This window comes from Girardinichthys multiradiatus, chromosome 15, assembly GCF_021462225.1.
Source record: "Girardinichthys multiradiatus isolate DD_20200921_A chromosome 15, DD_fGirMul_XY1, whole genome shotgun sequence".
Classification (NCBI taxonomy): domain Eukaryota; kingdom Metazoa; phylum Chordata; class Actinopteri; order Cyprinodontiformes; family Goodeidae; genus Girardinichthys; species Girardinichthys multiradiatus.
In genome coordinates this window covers 31,578,868-31,601,929 of record NC_061808.1, presented here as the reverse complement: position 1 = coordinate 31,601,929, position 23,062 = coordinate 31,578,868, and the positions used below count along the sequence as shown (strand labels likewise).

The 23,062-nt window shown below is 39.9% G+C and overlaps 1 protein-coding gene and 1 long non-coding RNA gene across 2 annotated transcripts in view; one reads left to right on the top strand and one right to left on the bottom strand.

Moving 5' to 3' along the window:
- Positions 1 to 3,473: 3,473 nt before the first annotated feature.
- The window catches only part of LOC124882062, a 53,134-nt gene continuing 33,545 nt past the window's right edge, over positions 3,474 to 23,062 (bottom strand). The window contains exon 3 of the long non-coding RNA XR_007041806.1: positions 3,474 to 3,586. This is a non-coding gene — a long non-coding RNA (uncharacterized LOC124882062). The remainder of the gene's footprint in view (positions 3,587 to 23,062) is intronic.
- The window catches only part of emilin1a (elastin microfibril interfacer 1a), a 47,993-nt gene continuing 29,572 nt past the window's right edge, over positions 4,642 to 23,062 (top strand). Inside the window, exon 1 of the mRNA XM_047388205.1 lies at positions 4,642 to 5,018. Within this exon, the coding sequence (XP_047244161.1) occupies positions 4,906 to 5,018 (113 nt within the window). The 5' untranslated portion in view covers positions 4,642 to 4,905. The remainder of the gene's footprint in view (positions 5,019 to 23,062) is intronic.

Genomic DNA, 23,062 nt, shown 5'->3' with positions numbered 1-23,062 from the left:
TTTACTAAGCAAATAGGTACAAGCCTCCCATTGGATATTTACTGCTTGGGCGATAATGTTTCAGCTGGCAACAAGTTATTTAACCCCAACTGGTGCAATGAGTTGCTTCTCATTTATTAAACAACCATGTCGAAAGACACATCCTGTGGTCGTGGAAAAGATGTAAGTTTGTTTCAGAAGGGTCAAATCATTGGCATCAAGGAGAGAAAACATCTAAGGAGATTGCAGAAACTACTAAAACTGTCCAATGCATTATTAACTGGAAGGATAGCGGGGACCCATCGTCTTCGAGGAAGAAATGTGGTTAGAAAAAAATCCTGAATGATCATGATCAGTGATCACTTAAACGTTTCGTGAAATCAAATCAAAGAAAAACAACAGTAAAACCCCGGCTCATGTTTAATAGTGAAAGTAAGAGCATTTTCACACAAACAATGCGAAGAGAAATCAAGGGACTGGGACTGAACAGCTGTGTAGCTTTAAGAAAACCACTAATCAGTGAGGCTAACTGGAAAAAAAGGCTTCAATTTGCTAGGGAGCATAAAGATTGGACTCTGGAGCAATGGAAGAAGGTCATATGGTCTGATGAGTCCAGATTTACCTGTTCCAGAGTGATGGGCGCATCAGGGTAAGAAGAGAGGCAGGTGAAGCGATGCTCCCATCATGCCAAGTGCCTACTGTACCAGCCTGTGGGGGCAGTGCTATGATCTGGGGTTGCTGCAGGTGGTCAGTTCTGGGTTCAGCAACAGTATGTGTTCAAAGAATGAGGTCAGCTGACTACCTGAATATACTGAATGACCAGGTTATTCCATCAATAGATATTTTCTTCCCTGATGGTACAGGCATATTCCAAGATGACAATGCCAAGATTAATCGGGCTTGAATTGTGAAAGAGTGGTTCAGGGAGCATGAGACATCATTCTCACACATGGATTGGCCACTACAGAGTCCAGACTTTAACCCTATCGAGAATCTTTGGGATGTGCTGGAGAAGGCCTTGTGCAGTGGTCAGACTCTACCATCATCAATGCAAGATCTTGGTGAAAAGTTAATGCAACACTGAGTGGAAATAAATCTTGTGACATTGCAGAAGCTTAATGTAACAATGCCACAGTGAATGCATGCTGTAATCAAAGCTAAAGGTGGTCCAACAAAATATGAGTGACAAGTGTGTGACCTTTTTTTTTTGGGTGGCAACTTTTTGTTTGGCCAGGCAGTGTGCTTTAAAGGATTGATTGTTGCTTACTCCTTGTCTCAATGTGTTCGACAATATCAACCTGGAACTTAACTCGTGGCTCAGTCTTTTCAATGTTTTCCCAACTACAAAACTCACCAGGAAAACTCACTCTCAGGTGATGATTTTGGTCCTACACATAAGCTCAGTCCCCCCTAACGTACCTGTCTGTCTGCTCTCAGCAATAATATGAACTGGTGATTATGGATGGGTACCTTTCACATTTGAACCGATACTGTATCGATACCCAGTAACCTGGGAATCGATACTAGTACTCACCGGTACCAGTTTCTGGTACTTTTGTGTGTGTTTATGTGCTAATAAATGTTAATCCGTTTCATAATAAAATCTCAACATTTTTCAATTTAACATGTTTATTTCTCAGTATATAAACTTTAATTATAAACAACAACCAGCTATTTGTATTGTAACATCTCAGTTGTTTCAAATATTTCTTCTCCCATGTTGCTGGCTGCAGACGACCAATTGGTAATGAATGCAGGCGTGCTAACGGTGCCTAATGCAGGAGTTGTAGCCATAGATCTGAGGCTGATGAAAATTGTGTACTCTTCAGTCTTGAGAGGAATCTGGTGCTTAACCAGGTGCTTCCTCAGATTAGAAGTATTCCCGCCGCTGGCCTTGCACTTTGCGTCACAAATATTGAAGCGAGCATAATCTGCATTGCATTTTGAAAGAGAAGTGCTTTCTATCAGCCATGCTTTGTTGACGGTACCAGCGGCTACTCACACCATTACCCTCCTGGGCGTGCAATGATGTGTTCATGTCTGGCATGGAAAATTGCCCACTCTTCCACTCCCTCAGTGTCACGATGATGCGTTTAGGTACCGAAACATGGTATCGTTTGATTTCCCATTAATCCGTTCTCGGTGGTACCGAAGGAATTTGGTTGAAACCTATAAAAGTACCGAATTTGGTAACAGCCCTGCTGGTGGTGATCAACCAACATACCAGAGAAAACACAAATTGCTCACTTATAGACAGTCTGACTGCTGCAGCCAGCCTGTGAACAATACTGCAGTATGTAAGAACCATTACATATTCAATCCATCTCCAATCTATCATTTAGATCCTACACAGTTATATTTCAGTTGCACCGTGAATTTTCTTTTAAATGTTAGCATTTATTTGTGTGCTGTAAGAACATGTGGTTGTACACCGTGGATGGCTAATGGTGTGGCCATGGGTACCTGTGACATGGCAAATAAATTAATGAGTCTCACTGTTTAAAGGGTTAGGGTTAGCCAGGGTGCCATTCATGCAAGAAGTGCTCCTGATTGTGGTGTAAAGCCAGATGTCAGAATGTTTTTGCACTCAAGAACCAAGAGCTATAGACCACATTGCTGTAGCACTCTTGGTTCAATACTACAAGTCTATGTATTGCATTTAGCTGCTAGTGTTTTGGGGGTATCAAAGGTGCACGATATAAAGTACGCCAAATTAGTACTTTTGCCTGGCTGAGTGTAACTTGCCTATTGTAGACTTCTGAAAACTACAAAATATGACAGGAAGCCAGACACAAACTGTAGAAGTGTTTTGAATATGAGACCCAGAATGTTTTTTTTCCCCGAACTTTTATTTTCTCTGACCTTTTCCTGTATGTTTCCACTGTGAAGTCAAAAAAGCCAGATGAAGTCTCAGTGAGGTCTCAGTAAGTGTAACAGAGACACTTGCAAAAATAAAAGCTGTCATTTTCATCATAAAACTATAACCATTGATTCTGTCTACACTTTATAACCTATATAGAGTCTCTACAAAGTTCGTGGAAAAGTTTAACTATATTAAATTTTAAAGGGATTGTGTAATAGATTTCTGTGATCTATCACCTTAAGCAACAGAAGAGGGAAAAAAGGAGAAGCAACTCTGGTCTGGATTAAAACCCTTTGTTATAGCCATGAACCTGTGAAAATTTCACAGCGTTTACACTGTGAAACTGTATCATAACCACTTCAGTCAGAGAAAGTTTGCAAAGTTCTTTAAGTTAATACATAAAGGCTAAGAGACATGTTCAGAGGAAGCATAAACCACACAGAGCAGCAGTCAAAAATATATGAATGTTAGGGTAGACAAAGATGAACAATTAAAACACAAAAATAAAATATTGACAGCCAAATAAACAAGATATGATACAAATTTACAAGTGGGTTATTGAAAACAAGTATATGAGATTGAATTAACATCCCACCAGTCTGCGCCTGTTTCATTACCTTCGGGGACTCAACTTCTCTTTAGGTGGCCACAAGATTTATTTATTTTACCATCTTAGTTTTTCATTCTTTAAGACTTTTTTTTTTTTAGATTCAGTCATCAGGGAACCTGGAAAATGACGGACACCTGCAATAAGAGACATTTCAGTTCAGAATCCTGTCATCTTAAAAAGACATTATGGCAGTTTATTTAAACGCTTTTTGCTTTTTATACCACTTTTCTTTTATATTAGACAATTGCTCTGACTGAAAACTTTGAATTTGTTCATTACTCAGTACTTTTCACAAAAGAAGGTCATTGGTGGCACACCAGCTCCTGCCTCCATTTTCTGTGTAAATAATCATCAGCTCCAATGTAAACAGCTACCTTATTTAAGAGTGATGATTAAAGGTTCATAAAATAACATTTGCAATACCAACTAAGAACTGCAAAGACGTTTTAAAAGACTGGAGTTGTTTTAAGATATGGAAGTCCATTTTGGTACATTTGGCTCCATTGCAGGTAGAATCTTTGCTGCTTATAACTTAAAAAAAAAAAAAAAAAAAATGTATGTCAAATATCCTGAACCTCCCCGACAGCGGGACATTGTTCAGGCTCAAGTTGCTTTGGTTGCCATAAATGTGTTCTAAAAGTGAGATTTTTTTTTTTTGCACCATCGGTTAGATTCCACCATGAATATTCTGACTATTTAAGGCTAATCCGTACATCCACACCAACAGAAATATCCGTTAAGGTCCAACAAAATGTTATAAAAATGATGGTTAGGTATTTATAAAAAAGTATTTAAAATGCACTGGCAAACTATCTTACAGTCAAATATAAGATTGGAATTCGTTTTTTCCAGAGTTTTTCGAATTTCTAAACTTGTTACAATAGGGAAAACGTCTGCTAGAAAAAGAAACTGCTACAATTTCAGATGGAGTTGTACAGTTTTCTACACCATGGCAAAATAGTTTCTATGTTCTCTGCTGCAACAACTTCCACCTGTTCTCAATAACATTGTACGTGGGGTTTGATTTCCTCTGCACCGTTATTTAGTAATAGTGCTTGTTGTAAAGATCCAAAAATAATTTAAATGCCAATGATGCGGTCTCTGTTGAATGTTAAAGCGAAACAGAAAAGGAAATAAGGCAGGTTATGAGTGTGTATGGTGGGTGTGTGGATGGGGTTGGGGAACATGTGTTCTGACACAGAAAGAGAGAAACAGAGGGCTGGCATCGGAGCTGCTGGAAGTCTGACAGGAAACTTTCTCAGTTCCCTCCTCAGCAGCAGCAGTGTACCGTCTGATCTACACATGTCTGGACCCAGCTCCCGGACCCACTCACGCTGAAGCCATGGTTCTGCTGGTCCATGCCCCGCCAGCGCGCTACTGAGGCTCACGGATATCAGGGTAAACCTGACCTGGAGACGCTTCGGACCTACACGACAGTGATTTGTTTGAAACGATGGAGACTTTCTTTTACCTACTCGCCTTCGTGTTGACCCACGGGTGTTCGGGTCTTGGATATGTCGCAGAGTCGAGCATTCAGGCAGGTCAGAGAGCGGCGAGCAGACACAGGTAAGGTCGGGGCAGTAAGACTAACCTGCGGCTCTGCAGGACAAATATGAAAAAAAGTTCTATTTAAATATGTTTGTGGTTCCCGAGGTAATGTTTGGACCCAGCAACACATTATGACGTCGTTCGTAAACGCAATAACCGAATAATGGGTAAATAATAATTGGTGTTTCCATTCTGCTGTGCCTTACGAAAACATCCATACCTGTTACACACTGGTTTTACCAATATTAACCTGAACAGTCTGACATGCATACAGAATGTATAAAGTCTCCCAGAATGAATACTTTATAGAACCACCTTTGCCTGGATACAGAGCTGCAATTGTTTTAAGGTATTTCTGAACCGTGGTGCCACATGTGGAAAGAAGGTAGAGACTTACATTTTTGCCCATTCTTTTTACGAAATCTCAGTTAGATTGTAAGGAAACCGTCATTGAAATGAAGTTTTGAAGTCTTGCTACAGACTCAATTAGATTTAGGTCTGGACTTTGACTGGGCCAATAATATACAATTATTCTTTGTCCTGCTAGAAGATAAACATCTGCCTTAGTCTCAAGACGTTTGTAGCCTCTGACAGGTTTTCTTCCTTTATGTTTCTCTATCCATCTTCCCAGAACCTCTAACCAGGTTTCCTGCCCCTGCTGGAAAAAAGCATGTCCAAAGCATGATGTTGCCCTCAACATGTATCAGGTGTGGGGGGTATCTATCACATAAAATCCATAGTAAATACATGGAAATATGTAGTTGTATTGTTCCAAAATGAGTGAAAGTAGTTTTAAAGGTGCTGCATGTCAATTTTATGTCACTTTAAGTCTTGTGATCTGACAAAAACAATTTTTTCATACAGTTTTATTTAACAAAAGTCTCGCATGAGCAATAATTTCAACAAAAAGAACCCATCTTTTTAAGAGGGGTAAAGTTATCCTATGCATTACCTTCATAGAAAGTCAATATATTCTGAAGTGAAAGGAGTTACACATGCACTGACGTCTCTTTTTTTGCAGGAAGTTTCTCATTGGTTATAAGGGCTCTTGCTAAGTGGGCACTCTGAGGAGAGAAATACATGAGTCAGTGGGTGGGTGATGTGGAGATTCTAGGGGCACTAAGAAAGACAAAGTTTCTAAGGATTACAAATATTTACTGTTCCACAGCCCTTGGTGAAATGTTTTGAGGGGTCCACATTTTCTACACATTTCCCAGTTGTATCTTTAACTGTTCACTTGAGTCTTTAAAAATATGATCTATCAACTGCAAAATCTTTATCCTCATAATATAGTTCACATGTTCTCTGGGCTGTACATGAAACTGTATTTATTACAAATCCCAGCAGTCTTTGGATCAGTATTTCAGCTAGTACTAAATTGACCTCCTCAGGATATTATTTAGATTACAGTGATAAATAGTCACTTACCGCCAAGGCATGAATGTTTCTATTGTTCACCATTTTCCACCTGAAGAATCCTTGTGTGGAAGAAGCCCCCCACCCCCACCTCCATGAACGTAAATCTGTGTGCATGTGTGTGTTTTGTGTGTGCAGATTGTGTGCTTGTAAAATCAACAACTTAGCATATTTCGGCAAGCCAGTTGAGTGGTGAACCGGATGGTGTGCATGTGCGAGTGTTATAGAGGTCACAACAAAACATCATCAAGAATGAATGACATATCTCTCTCCATGTGGTGCTCGTCTGCTTTTTCGCCTGCATGTGTTTACACTTTGTGGACACACGGCACGCCAATCTTATGGGCCCAGGGCTTCGACTAGGTTTTCCTGCTCAGTTTGGCACAGTTCACTCCTGCTGCTGCTTCTGCGGTTGCACTGGCTGCCTGAGTGATGAGATCTGGTCAATCAGTTGGTGTAAGAGGAGGCTAAACGCTTGATTGCTGCAAAGGGCAGAAAGAGAGGGGCAGACAGGGGCGATTTGTTTGGATAAGAAAAGCAGAATGGATAAACTGAACTTTTTTGTTAGGAGAAAACTAAAATAGTATTTGGAGTGAAAGACAAGAGGGTATATAAGAGCAACAAAGGGCAGGGGGGAGAGACATGATGGGAGAAAATGCAGACTGATAGGTTGAAGAGGGGGCTTGGGTTGTTGTTGAATGCCTTCCCTGTGAAGGAGTCTGCTTGACCACCCTTTGCCTCACACACACACACACACACACACACACACACACACACACACAAACATACACACACACACACACACACGCACACACATACACACGCACCCATAGTAACCCATCAGAAGGAAGAATGCACAGGCCTGTGGCAATTCGGTTTGCCCCTCTGACATCTCTTTGAACTCAATTGATCTGTTTTGACAGATGTGTGAAGTATGCCAAAAGTGGCAAAGGCTATTAAACAAGGTTTTAAGGGGAAACAGGAGGACCCAGAGCTTTTTGATACATCTCCTGCCAAAGTTTCAGTACTATCCGTCACCCCATTAGATGCACTGAACAGGGCAGAGTAGTTAAGGCTAGACAAGTGGACCGCTCATCTGTTTTAGCTCATTTGATGGACAAGGTATTTGATCGCCACTGGATGGTAGCAGGAAGTGGAGATAGAAAAGGATTAATCAGCTCACTCTCATTAATCATTTGCATCTTCAGTGACATATAGTTAAGTTTATTTAAGGCTGCTTCATTTAAGTGGGTGTCAAAACAGAAACTGTAATGTTAATTGGTAATTGGAGATCAACTTCTCAAAAACATGCTACCAGCAGGACCAACCCAAGAACCTTCTCACCATTGGCAAACAGTGCCAGCTATCACCTGTAATTAAACACACTAAACGCTTGGCCAGGCCAGGACTCTGTACTAAGATATGAGCTTAACAAAAATACCTGCTTTAGGTCACCTGAATAAATTGAACACCAAAGCTTCTTTTACAAAGCAGTTCCGTCATAAAGTCGCAAAGACCAGTCCCTCTCTAAGCTGCCTCTGGTTCATAAATGACAACTCAAACCATGTCCTGTGCAGATGTTAGATTGCAAGAATAAAATGGAACCAAAGGAGGCCTGAAATGGGACTCAGAATGGTCATTAGTGTCAGACATTTCCCATTCAAAGGGGTTAAACACCTTGTTTTATTCTCAAGTACTGAGCAACTGATAGAAATAACGTTAGCGGAAGTCCAGTAACCTCCTCAAAGGTCTCGGTATGTTTTTCCCTGAAATCCCCTGGTCAGCTGGTCAAAAAGCTGTCTCACTCTTACAAAAATCATCCAAAAGGAATTGTGACCAGCTCCTTTTGTGTTTCGAAGGGGTGACAGAGGAGGGTCAACTTCAACCCCCCTTTCCACATTGGTTCTTTCAGAAAACACTCAGAGATGATGAGAAGGCGTTTAAGTCACAGCTTAAAGCATATTGTGAAAGAGGGTAGAGATAATTGTTTTTCACTAATATGGTGCCTCAGAAGAGTATGGTGTCCTGTAGCTCAAAGAAACCCATCCCTCTTTTTTTCCTTTCTGCTTACGTGCGTGACCAGAGGCACCAAGAGCATGTTGCCAAAAGGAATTGTGGTAAAAGTTGGAGCAGCAACTCACAGACAGGAATCATTCTTGAAAATGCTGTAGAGTTGGCCAATATGGGCATGGGAGGCCAACAGCTGTCTGTAATTTAGCCTCCATTAAAAATTGTCTCTAATGAATGCCAGTGGGTCCATTGGGAATAACTACAGTGTCTTTGTTCTCCCCCCATTATGAATTAGTAGTATTTTATTATGAGAGTGTGATAAACTACAATTAAATTATTTTCAGTAAAAATGCCAGTAGATTTGCTTGTCTAATGAAAAGACACCATAGTCTAATCTCAGAAAACTGATCAGAGAAGTTACCTGTTTTCTTTACTGTAAAATGGCTTACAAGGTTAAGGACAAACTAATGATAAAGTAGTTTAACAGTAAACAAGGGCTTTAATAGGACTGGATTTCTGTCTGCTTTTAAACACACACAGCTCCAGATTTTGGCTCTGTGGAAGGTTATGTCAGCCAGTTGATCCAGACTTAAATATCTCTCAGGGGTTTTCATTTAGGACCACCATGGAGTTAAAGTTTGTGGTTTTAAGTAAAATGTCTCAACTGCTATAACAATAACTGGGTAGATTATTTTGAAAATGACTGCAGCCATCTGCATTCTGCTTAGGTGAAATACAATAAGGTGTACCTTATAAACTTATTGATAATTTTAAGGAGAAAAGATCCAGCCAGCTTAGAGACTGACCAATAATGGAGAAGCAGTCAGAGAAGGAGGCATCACATAACACCAATAGGTCCTCGTAGAAGATCATTTTAAGCTTGGCTATAGTTGTGGTGTTCATGCCTTGGTGTTAATTATGCAAGGGCTCATATAAAACAGAAGGTGGAAGTTGACCCACCAATGTTAGGGTAGAATAAGACTGTAATTATGTGCAACGAAATGGCAAGATTGTTAGACAAAGGTTGCATGTTTTGGCACACATTGTGGCTGAACTTAGCCAGCTTGACTAGTGTGTTGTAAGTTACCTCTGTCTATAAAGGTGGAGCTTAGAACTGTCTTCAGAAAGGGGCTATGGACCTGTGGCTGGAAGACCTCAGAACTAATCAGAACAATCTCCCTAAACATGAGCCATCAGGGGCGGACTTGCCTATGGGACTACTGGGGATTTCCCCAATGGGCCAGTGGGTTAGTGGGCCAGTGGTCCAGCCCTTGGAGGTGGTGTTGCACTCGGCCCCATAATCATGGTATATGACAAATAGCCTCTGAGGCGCTTGTAACTCAGTAGTCATGAATTGGAAAACCCTTGTGCCTATTAGTGCTACATAATGTGGAACATTATCTGTCAATCACTGACGCCAAAGCAACATTAAATACGTTCTGGTTAACCGTGAAGATTGAGCAACGAATGCAATCTATGAAACGTAAAGGTGGAGCTTAAAGGTTGACAGATAAAATAGAAAGTCTTCTAGGAAAGTGTAGCAACAAATTTAACAATTTCTGAATTGTACTAAAGATATACTAAAGCCATCAGGAATGGAAAGTAACAAATTACGTTTATTTGCGTTACATAATTAAGGACTATTTGTCTGTAACTTGCACTTTTTAAAGTAGTTTACAAAAGCTGAACTTTTACTTGAGTATGTTTTTATTTAAGTATTTTACATTTGAAATCTCGTCTGTTACTAATTGGAAAAATAAATTAAATAAAATTGAACAAAAAACATCTTAAGCAACAGCATTAATCCTTTGACTGAGTTAGTAATCAGATCCTAACATGGAGGCACATCAAACGTCTCTAGAGGTGCTATAAAAACCCATAAAGTACAGCTGAAGTTGACCTCCAAGAAAAAGAAGAAAAGCCATGGCCATACTTCAGCGACCAATTTAACTATAACTAGAATAAAGGCAACAGTTTTATTATACAGTGTAAACCTAGTTTGCCTAAAGAGATCAAACTGTATTCATTTAAAAACTTAACATGGAACCAACGCAGCACTTGTAGGTAAGTAAAATAAGGTTTTAGAGTTTAGTGAGAAACTATGATTATTCTTTGACATTCATTATTCTTTGACATTGGTACAGGACATGTTAATTTTTATAATATAATCACATTGTTCCTCACATTGGACTTAATCTAAAGCTACAAATAGCATTATTAGTGCTAACGAGGTGCACATCCAATGTCTGCAGGTAGTAGTCAATAAGTGGACAGTATCTGGTTTATGTTCAAGACTCTGACCTTGTAAACATGCTAAATAATATTTTAACAATAAATGTAAATAATGACAGTTTTATCAGGTACTTGTGATTATAATAATATTGACTAAAGAACACAGAGGATCAGGTGATAAGATTGGAGTCAGGTATTTAAAACCATTAGATATGAGGGATAGTGGATATTTTGGACAAAGGATGTAATGAAGATCAGAACTGCCAGGTTCTGAGGAAGAGGAAAACGAGAGAGAAGCCTCATAGATGCAGAAGATTTGATGTGACCGAAAAGGATGCTGAGATGGAGGAGATGATCAGCTGCAGAGAACCATAAAGACAGCAGCTGACAGAAGAAAACAGGACATTTAATATCTCACCTATATTCATAATCTCATATGTTGACATGTTTTATTTGTGTGTAGCATTTTAAATTATAAAGGCGCTCCTGTAATTAAAACCTGGGAAAAATATTTTCTCTTTTCCTTTATGAAGTGAACAAAAGGGACTTTTCTGCTCATAAAAATGTAACTAACTAAGTAACTTTTACCTAAAGTAAAATTTTAATTAGGTACTTGTTTCTTTTATTTGAGTAACATTTTAAACTGGTAACTTTACTGGTATTTAAGTAAAATCTGATCAAAGTTACTGTACTTTTACTTGATTATATAATTTTATACTCTTTCCACCTCTGAAAGCCAGATGTACTAAAGATGCTGGAGAGTGATACGATCAAAGACGGTGTAGCAGAAAAGAGTCAGTTACTGCAGAGGTTACTTATATAGTGAACACTGTAGATGTACAAATACAGCAGCTTTCCAGTTTTTCTTCCCTTGTAATATGTCAGGTTCAAGTTAAGTTTGGAAGTTATATTAGAAAAATATGCAACAGTGATAATGTTTTTAAATATCGGAAAGACAGTATAAGTTATGCAAGTTTTCCTCATTCTTGGTTTTTCATCACCACAATTCTCCCTTCTACTCTCTAAGTGCCATTTAAGCCAAATAGGGAGCATATAGTATATAACAGTGAGGTGAGGTAAAAGTCTATTTGACTGGCAAATGTATTAAGCTGTCACATTTAAGCAGTTATCTATGATTATCATATTTTGTGCTTTCATATTGCTATTACGACTGCAGTTAAATATATTGTGCAGCTCTAGAATTGACTACATTTCCTCAAACAGTTAGAGACTTCATTTAAAGTAGCCATGTATCAGAAATTAAGGTTTAGTTTCTTATTTTTTGTGTTATAGACATGTAATTTGTTATATATTAATTTGAACATGACTTTTGATGTGCTCTTTTTTCTCTTATTGAAGTTAATGTGTTACACTTTTAAATAGAAAGTCAACATATGCCTTTCATGGCTTCAAATTTAAAGCCTTTGGTATTCCCAGGAAATGCCTTCACAGAACCTCAGCTGTAAACAGTGTAGGGCAGGGCATGCATGAACAGCCAAGGGTTAAAGACAAAGCAGAGTCCGTCCATCCGTCAATGATAACAACTCCAGGGAAACCCAGACACGCCTATCCCCATTTCCAGAGGGGAAATATACTCCCTCCAGTGTGTTCTGTATCTGCCCCAAGGTCTCCTCCAGCAGGCCGTAAACAGAAAACCTCAAAATGGTGGTGCCCAGGAAGTATCCTGATCAGATGTCCACGTCTCCTCATCTGACTCCCTTCATTGTGGAGGATCAGCACTCATATGCTTCCCTTGGATTAAGGAGTTCCGCCCCCTATATCTAAGGCTAGGCACAGCTACCCTTGGGAGGAAGCCCCTTGTAACGAGAATCTTATTCTTTCTTTCATGATCCGCAACTTGTGACTATAGATCAGGGTCGAAACATAGATTAACTTTGAACAAGAGCTTTGCTTTTTGGCTCACCTCGTTCTTTACTAAGGCAGACTGGAACAGTGCTGACCACCAACAAGTTGGTAAACAAGTCACCAACTTCTCTACCTCGGCCCGAGACTGACACGTGACAAAGGGGACGTAGCCTACCTTTTTCTTACTAATAAGTAAATTTTGTGTTTCTTGGTTCAGTTGGATGGGAAATGCCAAAACACTGCACACCACTTGGTTTGGGTCACTTCTCCATTGCAGTTTCCACAGCTGGTCTTTTGGTCTTGCTATTATAAGAACCTCCCCAGGTATGAGCAGCAAGTGAGGCAGTGAGTTGTTCAAGCCTGTTGCTTGGTTCACACGAGACAAGTGCAGCAGTACTGGAGTAGAGTACAGAGGCCAAGGGAGGTAGTGTAATAATTTAAAAGTTTTCAGATCACAGATATGTTCAAGAGATATCACTTCCTATCTTTGGTTCATTTCTTTTGGGTTGCTGAATAGTTCAGTTGCATTCCCACTGTAACCAAACTTAACCAAGGTTCACTGCAACCAAACTTAACCAAACTTTAACCAAACTTAACCAAGGTTCACTGCAAGCAATCCGAGACCCACGTTTTTAGGAAGACCAGGGTTCACTTGCTTGGTCTGCACCAGAGTTTAGATGAGCTTTTACACCATCCTAGTCTAGTCCCTTTAAAACAGGCTAAACAGCTCTTCTGTGAAAGTGCCCTTATGGACTTGCACAGCTCCATAGCCTTTTCTGGTCCATCAACCCTGTCTCTAGCCTTGTAGCCCCAAATTTTATTGGTTTAATTCTTAAGAAGCGATTCTAATCCATTGCCTAGCTGTTTATTTCCTGCAATTCAATGAGTATTGTCCCTCTGTCACACAGTTACACCCCATCAAACCATACTGATGTGTAATCAGGAAATAAAAGCATAACAGGATTTTCCTCTTCTTATGCACCTACAATCTCTGTGATTTTTACACACCATTAATTAGTTTAGTAAAGAATATCCTTGCTTATGGTAATGCTGTGGGAAAGGGAATGTGTTCCAGACTCCACTATTGTCACCTAATTAGCATATCTTCCAGCATTCATGGCATTCACATGGTTTATTATGTTTAACTAACCTTTGGGTGTGCTGAAGAGGCTTGGACAGCCTCCCAACAGTTATCAAATCCCACCCCATAACACAAAAACTGAAACTATAAACGTCTTCCTAAAGCCTAAATGAAGCAGCATGGGGAGACAGTCTTCAGAGAGGATAGTAAAGTTTTAACTAGCTGAGGGTCTTTTAGGGCAGCTGTTATTTTAAGGCTTTGTCCTGACTCAAACAAATTCCTCCATAAATGGCTAAAAGTGAAGCACCAAAAAAGCCCTTGAGATGTCAGCACTTTATATCTGAGGAGTAATACTGAACCAAACAGCTGTATCAGAAACCTTCTGTATATATCTTCTTGATCGTCAGGCTAAACAATCAGAGAAAGGTTTACACAGGGCTGCTGTCCCTCGATTTTGGAGCAGTTCCAAAGGGAAAAGTTGGCGTTTGCCTTTCTGGGTGTTTGTCTCTTGGAGTGTGTTCAGTCAGGCAAGAGTGAGTTCACTCAAGAGTGTACTGTGACAGTATGTGTTCCTTTGGCTTTGTGCACAGGGGTATGTCTTTACAACAGCTTTGTAGAGGTGCTTGACCTGAGTGGGTCCCAGTTCAAATAAGGAGACACGTCACCCCCCCCATCACTCTTTCAGGTCTCTGTCCGGGACTTTACTTTAAAGCACAAAGAAAGTTCCCTCTCCAATGGGTGCTGCCAAGTGATTGCTTTGGTAAAGCACTGAACCCCAGCCCTCTTTTTTTCTTTCGTTAATTCCCTTTTCCTCCTACTCTGTCACTCTTGCAACTGAATATTCCTCTTTTACCCACAGTTCATCCCTGTAGGGCTCAAGCAGAGATGCTGTTGAGTGAAATGGACCCAGCATGTGTGGGTTGAGATGTCAGACTGTAACTTCCTGCTCGGCTTTGAAGGGTCTGCTGGTGAATTGGAAGTGAAATTTATTGGGAAATAAAGCGATGCCCAGACAGGTGCAGCGTTTCCACTCATGCTGAGTTATGGCTGTGTAAATAAAATCAAACCTGCGCAATGTGTGTTTCAATGGTAGGCGTTTGGACTTGCTGTAACGAAGACCATCTAACACCTCCCAGTTACCATCGGTGTTTATTTCCTACTCATATTTCTGTTTCATGCCAATTGTGGTTGCTTACTTATCATTTACATTTCATAGCTGATGGAAAAATTCAGTGTAGAAATAATGCTCTAGCACTGCCTTTCTATTCATTTGACAATGTAGCCTACAAAATCTGATCAACAGTCAAACCAAACTGCCATACATTTTTTGGACATGTCAAAAAATACTGCAACATGTGCTCCACAGCATAAGCGCTGCAGCTCTTACACTCCATGTATACTGTACATACTATGCACCACTGCTCCAGCATTTACGCAAGTGCTACATAAATATCACAGCAATGACTTTAGAGTAACAATACTTAATCGCATACAAAACTATGCAGATGCTTTGTCTGCAATGATAAGGATGAACTCATCTCGGATGGCGAATTCTTGAAACATAAAGTGAAACTGATGGCATCACCTACAATACAGGCCCAAAGTTTGGAAGCAGAATTTAATTTATACAAGAAAGTATCCGTTTTATTGATACACTTTGCAACCAAATAAACATGATTATTTTGTAAAGACTCAAAAAAATACCTCAAGGTAAATTGAGAAAACTTATGCATATCATTCAAAGCAAAGTCTGATCATGTAGTAAAGACTTTCCAAAATCCATAGAACACTAGCACATACAAAGGCATTGTAAACAGAATCTTGAGGTTTTTTTTAGATGTTTGGCTTGTAGAATATCTAACGTTTTCCTTGTTGCTGATGCCATATTTGTGTTTGGAGTTATTTACCACTTGTTTCCTTGTGATCTATTAAATGTATGTCATTTTTATTTTCTCTTGACAGAGAACCTCTAGACTCTATTACAGTCAGTCATTTTTACCGCTTCTTCCATAGTCGGTCATGGGGAAGCTGGTGTCTACCTCCAGCAGTCTATGGGCGGGAGGCAGGGTACATCCTGGACAGGTCTCCAGTCCATCGCAGGGCAGCACAGACACACACAGGCGACCACAGGGAGGGTGTACCCCACCTTCCGCCCATAGACTGCTTGAGATAGGCAACCATGCACACATTCATTCAAACTCCATGCAGAAAGATCCTCTGGAGTCAAACCCAGGACCTTCTTGCTGCAAGGCAACAGTGCTACCAACTGCGCCACCGTGCAGCCCGACTTTATCAAACTGATGGAACAGTCCAGTCCTTTTTTCCCTTAGCCCAGATATAAGGCCTTTGATGTCGTCTGTGGTTTAGGAGTACAAGGACTCAGATAGTTGTATTCCCAATCCTGCGTGAGGTTGCTCTTGAAACTCCTACTATAGCTGCAGCTCCCCCAAACTCTTGAATGAGCTCCATAAAACTTTCATGGCAACAGTTTCCCATGTTGCTTTTTCCTCTGTCTCCACCATACTGTTTCCAGACACATTCAGTTAATATGCCTGGATACGAGACTCTGTATGGAAGCCAACTTCTTTAGAAATCCCCTTCTGTGGCTTACCTTATTCTTGAATGGTGCTAATGACTGTCTGTGGGACAGCGGTAAAGTCAGCACCCTTCCCAATAACTGTGCAGGCCATAACATTTCCGTATTAAAAATCTGTCTTATTCTGAGAAACAGCATTTTTGGTTTTCATTAGCTATAAGCTAGAATCATCAAAATAAATACAAATAAACACCGGAAATATATCACCCTGTGCAAATGAATCTATATGTGAGTTTCACTATTTGAAATTAAACACATTATTATTTTGATACTATTATAATTTAATATAAATGTGTATTTGTTTAATTCATATTTCCCTCTTTATTATACCTTGGAAGAAAGGATGCGTTCTTCTAATGGTGTCTGCATGCATGCTGTTTTTTTAAAATTAATAAACGTTTCTATGATATTAAATCATAAAGATATATGGCCATGTTTAAGCCAAGTGGATTTCTTGTAATTGTCATTATATGAATGTTTGGTCTGTGGCGATTAAAATGATGGAAAGGTTCTCAAGTCAAGTTGGTAAACATTTCATTAGAAAGTTTTCTCACTTGTTCACATTTCTGGAAATGAAACACATGAAAGAACACTTTGAAAACAGCAAGAAAAGGCCAGTTGTTTTGCAGCACAACCTTTTTAAACGTAGCGCCCATGCAACAGACAGTGTGCATGCAGGAACACGCACAAATAAACCTATTGTGTTGTTTGGGGGAAGGGGTAGAGGTCCGCTGGCATTTTTAAAGGCTCCTGTGACCTTTATTTAAATGTGGAGAGTGACAGATAGCAACGTGGACTTTTAGCCCTTTTCATGTGGACTGCCCACCAAACCAGTTGAGCTACCCAGCACCCACATGCACTTAATTGGTTTTAGGCTCAAACTTGCTCCTCCTCTAACAAACACAAAGACTTCTCTCACAGAATTCGAGGATGAAAAGATGGAAAATGAACTCACTGGCAGCGCGACACGGACCGTATGTGTGGAACCTGGCAAAATAGAGCCAGTAGTGCACACATTAAGTGTTTCTGTACAGACATCTGTCTGGTCAGAAGTGAAAAAATGACAGATGGTTTGTTTGTGTAAGAGCAGTATCTGCTCTCTGTCAGATTAGATAGGACGTGTGAGTAGCCAGCTTTATGCTTTATCTTCTGTCTGTGACTCTGTAAGTTGAGATAGTAAACTGGATAGAGGCCTCACTGAATCACTATGACAAAAACAACACAGTTGGACTACATGGGGAGACATCTGAACTGTTCTAAAATATACAGCTGCTGCTGTTTGTTCAGCTCCTGATGGCGATGTTGGATTCCTGTTTATATATCCTGCTGTCCAATATGCACTGCATAATAAAAAGAGACTCGAACAAGATAAATGAACAAACCCAGACAGCATGATATAGTTAGAAATGCTTTCTGATGTCACAGTTTTATCTGGAACAGTTCTAATAAAAAAGAAAAAAACTTATAAAATGTATAAAACCACAGAAAAGCAAAACAAGAATGTAATGCTGGATCACAGCAAAAACCCACAAATACAAAAAGAGATCTCCAGAACTGTTTAGATAAGTATTAGATGATTTCAGCCAAATGACATTCAGTTATGCTGGAGCTGATTCTGGCTCCAGTATAAGCTGAACGGAGCTGAATCTCTTTCAGAGTTTTAGCTCGCAGCAATATGATACACTGTGAATGTACTGGATGAGCACAGTTTTCATTGGAAAGGTCTTCTCTACGAAGTCTTTAAATGCAGTTGGGTTTTAAGCTTAGAACAAGGCTCGGAGGATAATATAATGTTTTATTTTGTGAAGTATTTTTCACAACAGTGACCTAAGGCCTAATTCATACCTTTCAGTGGGCTCTACTGTCTGCTCGGCCGCAAAGCCCGTGTGACATAAACCTCATCATCAGTACCTGCCTCTTTATACATCCACATGCAGGACATATTTCTTAAATGCACTGTACAAGCTAGAAGGGACAATAATACCGGCAGTCAGAGGGTAGGATAAAAAAGCCAGAATATAAAGAAAACAATGGGTCAGACCATGAGCAGGAGAAATATGATGAGGAGAGATCCACTGTTTTCTCAGAGTGGCTACTTTATTTTTCATGGAAAACAAGGACACAAAACTGCATTAATATCCTGGTGTGAAATAACTGTATGCTTTCTTTTCGGTTCTTTTATTCTACAAGCGGATGTACGGACGTAGATAAGTATATGAAGGCCTTAAAGGTGTGTACAAAGCTTTAGTCTGCTACTTTCAAAGACTGTAACAATAAAAAATGAACCCCTTGTTCAGCAACATCTCAAAACCAGCCTGATATTTGTTACCAGGCTGGTAACAAATAGCTTTGAAAGGTGATCAAGGTCATAATCCCCACCACATCCTTTGATGCTTTGAGGTTTGGCACAGCTATGCAACACAGCATCAGGATGCACTATTTGCTTTGTCACCTGCAAGGAAGGAAGTGAGCTTCTAGTACATCTAGCTGGATTCAGAGATGTTATTAGAAAAAATAAAAACACAGTAGTGTATTTTTTGCAGGCTTACTTGATGTGTGTGTACTTGCGGCTGTATCCATCCTATTAAAAAACATTATACCCCATCACATTGTTTCATTTTAATGATGTAAGAAGCCATGGAAGGAAAATTGCTCTGGCATTGCCTGACTCTGGCATCGCCTGACTTACACTGTTGTCAAAGCTGGCTGTTTAGGGGCCACAAACCATCATGGGTCTCCCATAAATGGTTGAATTTTAACAGACTGTAGATCTAAAGGAATTGGCAAATTTACATTGTAAAAGTGCAAATCATAATCTTCAATGTTTGTTTATGTTAACATAGTTACAATCTGATGCTATAAGTTTGATCTTTTCTTTGTGTTCTAGCTTGCTTGTTCACAAATACATCTTAGCAAATAATTACCAAACATCTGTTATTTTAAGCTCAGGCAATTAAACTTGGCCCATCTCCCAGATTCTGCCTAATTTGTGTTGAATACAGTTGGTGGTGGCAAAGTTCTTTGCAGAAAGAGGGCCCCAAGTCAAATTCTGTTCAGCAACTTTGGGCCAGCTCTGAATGTAGCATACACAATTTGATCACCAGATAAACCACAGATTGTTTGGACATGTCAAAATGAGCTACACACACACACCATGTATTGTACAAGAAGGTGGCATCTTAATAAAAGTAACATACCTGGTCCTGATGCAGCAGAACACTGTGAGTTCCACACCCTTGGTCTTACTACGCATGACTTTTTCAGAACGGGAAGGCGTCAAAAGCAACAAACACACTTCAAAGATGTGACAGGTCTTGGTATTCTACAAAATCCCCTTCTTTGTTTTTAAATACAGCAATACAGCACCATACATAGCAAGATAGGAAACTGTGATAGGAAGTTTGGGGTACCAAGGGGAGAGAAGTGCATCTTTGGAAAACATGTATCCTAAAGGAAGCATGTGGCACAGAAGTCTTTTTTTTTTGCCTTAAGCTGCCGTCAGAAAAGTGGAAATGAATTTTGCCAAGGGCACTTATTCAGTGACATACCATCACGTAGCCTGGCTTTGGATCTGCTGCACAGAACAGTCTGGTTACTCTTTTTTGCATTTGGTCTAGAGCAAAACTGATGTTTCCATGGTTTGATGGTCTATTCACAGATGCCTCTGGCTCCAAATGATGACCATAGTAGAAAAAGTGAAAAACTTTATAGAATACAATGTTCCAGATTTTTATAGTATTACACTATTTTACAGTGTTTGCAGCATGCAAACAGTTTTGCTTATATTCATAACATTCATTGCTCTGAAAAATAAAAATAACTTGTTTTGACAATGACTCTTGACACTCCCCTATTGCTCTTCGATTAATAATGTTTATTTTACATATACTCTAATATGTAAATATTGTCATCGTACCTGCTTGGTAAAAATGATAAAAAGCAATAAAGTACGGGTTGTAAGCTAGTTAGTTATGTTTACTTTCTCTCGTTCATTACATAAAGGTCATGAGGAGTAGGCCATGAAGCTTTGGGAGGATCAGAACACGTTAACCTCATTGGGTCAGTAAAAGAAGCTCAGGTATGAAGAGGAGAGTGGCTGGTGTGGGGGAGATGAGGGGAGACACTTCATCTGAGAAAAGAAAAATATCAGGAAGGATAAGCTGGTCAACACCAATGGGCATGAAAAAAACAGGTGTAAGACTAAATCTGAGCTGCTAAAATAAAACGCATACATTGCTTCAGAAAAGTATTTATACCTCTGATTTTTTCGCATTTCGTCATGTTACAACCACAAAATCTTTGTAGAAACTCCATTCCCTGCAATTACAGCTACAGGTCCTGCAGTATGCCTCCACCATCTTTGTGCATCAAGAGAGTGGAATCATTACCTATTGTTGTTTACAAAATGGCTCAAGCTCAGTCAGACAGGATGGAGAGCATCTTGGAACATCCTTTTTCAAGTCTTGCCACTGAGTCTCATTTTGAATTAGGTTCTGGACTTTGACTACGCTGTTCTAAAAAATAAATATGCTTTGACCTAAACAATTCCATTGTTGCCCTGGCTGTGTGTTTAAGATTATTGTATTTGGGACCCCAGCCATGGGTTACAACATTTAAGGCCAGTAAGAACTTTTCTGGAACTATCAAAATAAATCGCATTAACCTACTTCCAGCACAGCCAGGAACAGGAGGAACAACGGACTTCCCGTGACGTCACTATTTGAATAAAAACCCCGCTTTGCGACAGACAGACCTCTTCCACGCAGGTCCCCAGCGGAGCTGGAAGGAGAAACACAGCATGCTAATGTCTCTTTGCTGGCAAACAGACATAACTCTTCAAACTGGATCCAAGAGTGTCATACGTTCACGCGATCATATGCACTAAGTTAAGTAGGAATGTTTTGCTGTTTGTGTATCCAGTATTCATTCTTGAACAGGGGTAATTAAGATGCAAGCGTGGCTTGACTTTTCTCTCTGAGGTCTACAGAAGCAAACTGTTCCAGAGAGTTCCCAGCAGAGATCCTGTCTCTACAACAACGAGTGGAGCAGTTTTTCCCGGTCTGAAGGAAGGACAACTGGATTGTGTCACCGTGGCTACAGCAGTAATGTGCAGTTCAGTCGGCCCGATAGAATGAGTCGCCCCACCTACAGCTACGGAGGTTAGCTGCAAGTTAACCCTTTTTTCACTATGGATACTTTCCTCAACTTCGTCGCCCCGGACAACTTTTCCTCAGCACGGTTCACGTAAGCAGAGAGACGTTTAGCTTAGAATGAAATAATCTAAACATTTTTCATTTTATGATGTTTGGTTTTGTTGTGCTGAGAACTCAGCTATCTTAGTGCTAGCAGATTAGCTGTTCAGCACATGTGCTCAGTTTATGTGTTCTGTGTTTGTGTTTTTAAAGCTAAGACCAACTTTATTTAAAGGGTGATTTTAAACACAGAAGATCGGCTATAACACGCCGTCCATGCTTATGCATTTTAACCCTTTTATTGGTGGTAGTTTAAAGGTATGTGTTTGATTCTGATGATAAGCTACAAGTTTCTTTTGTTAGCTCCAACCGCTAACAGCTAAGAACATGTGCTCGCCCACTTTATGGGTGTATTCACACCAGGAAAGTCCTTTGGTCCGCCTGTTTGGTCCGGAGCAAAAGTGGACTTTATTTTTTTGTTTGGTGTGGTTTGGTTTTCACATTGTACTTTTTGCAAGTGAACTATTACTTGTAAACAAAGGCACGCGGGTGACGATCATTGCTCCCATTGGACAGAAATGACAGAGCTCAGACCCGGAAATTTAGGAAAACAACTGTAGACGTGCTGCGTGCAGCACTTCTGTTCTGCATATTTGTGCCATTATTACAGCTGCAATATTATTGTGAGGGTGAAGAGCAGCTCATTCAAACACAGATTTTGCAACGTTCTATTTATAAGTTTGGAACAGCATTGGAGAATGCGTGCTGAACGCCAAAGAAGACGGTGTGCTCTGCGTGCCCGGTCCCACATGGCCGGTGTTGCAACAATCAGCTGGCCAGGTATGATTTGAGTATAACTTACAGCTTTGCTATCGGCTACGGTGGCTTGTTAAGTCCAAAGAGACGTACGTTTTCTGCAGTTGATTCGGATCGGGGCCGGTTCGTATTCAGACCATAAGCGAACCGCACCAGAATCCGTTTGGAAGCGGACCGAGACCACCTCAAAAAGTGGGTCTCGGTCCGGACCAGGGTTCGCTTGAGTGTATTCACACCTGCATAAACGGTCCGGACCAAGGTGGGAAACGAACTCTGGTCCGTTTAAAGCGGACCAAAAGTGGCAAGTGTGAATACACCCTATGAGTCAGCTGAAGATCATTTACCCAGAAAGATTGTTACTTTCCAATCTAGGAAATAATATTTCCCTAAATATTATTTCACTAAACTTGATAACTAAGTAAACACCATTAAGACCCATTTATCCTGGAAGATTTGGTTCTTATTCAAAACAATATTTCTTTAAATATTATTTTAATAAATAAAGGCAGCTAATTAAACACCGTTGAGAATTGGTCATCCAGAAGGTTGGTTTTATTCAGCAAATCATTCTTTAAATTATTATTTTATTAAAATAATGTTTTATCTGATCTTGCATTGTGAATGGTTGTTTGAAGGTATGCCAATTAATGCCTAAGTTGGTTCCAAGACTAACTTAACTTCATTTCCAGATTCTTCAAGATAATCCTTGGCTGTCAAACATAAATAACATTGCATGGTAATGTTGCATCACTCTTTCGGTCATGGTTCAACCATCTTTGATCAACTTGCTTATATTGTACATAGCCCATTAGTCTTCCTTATTCTTTAATCCTGCTTGGTAGTTTAGTTGGAT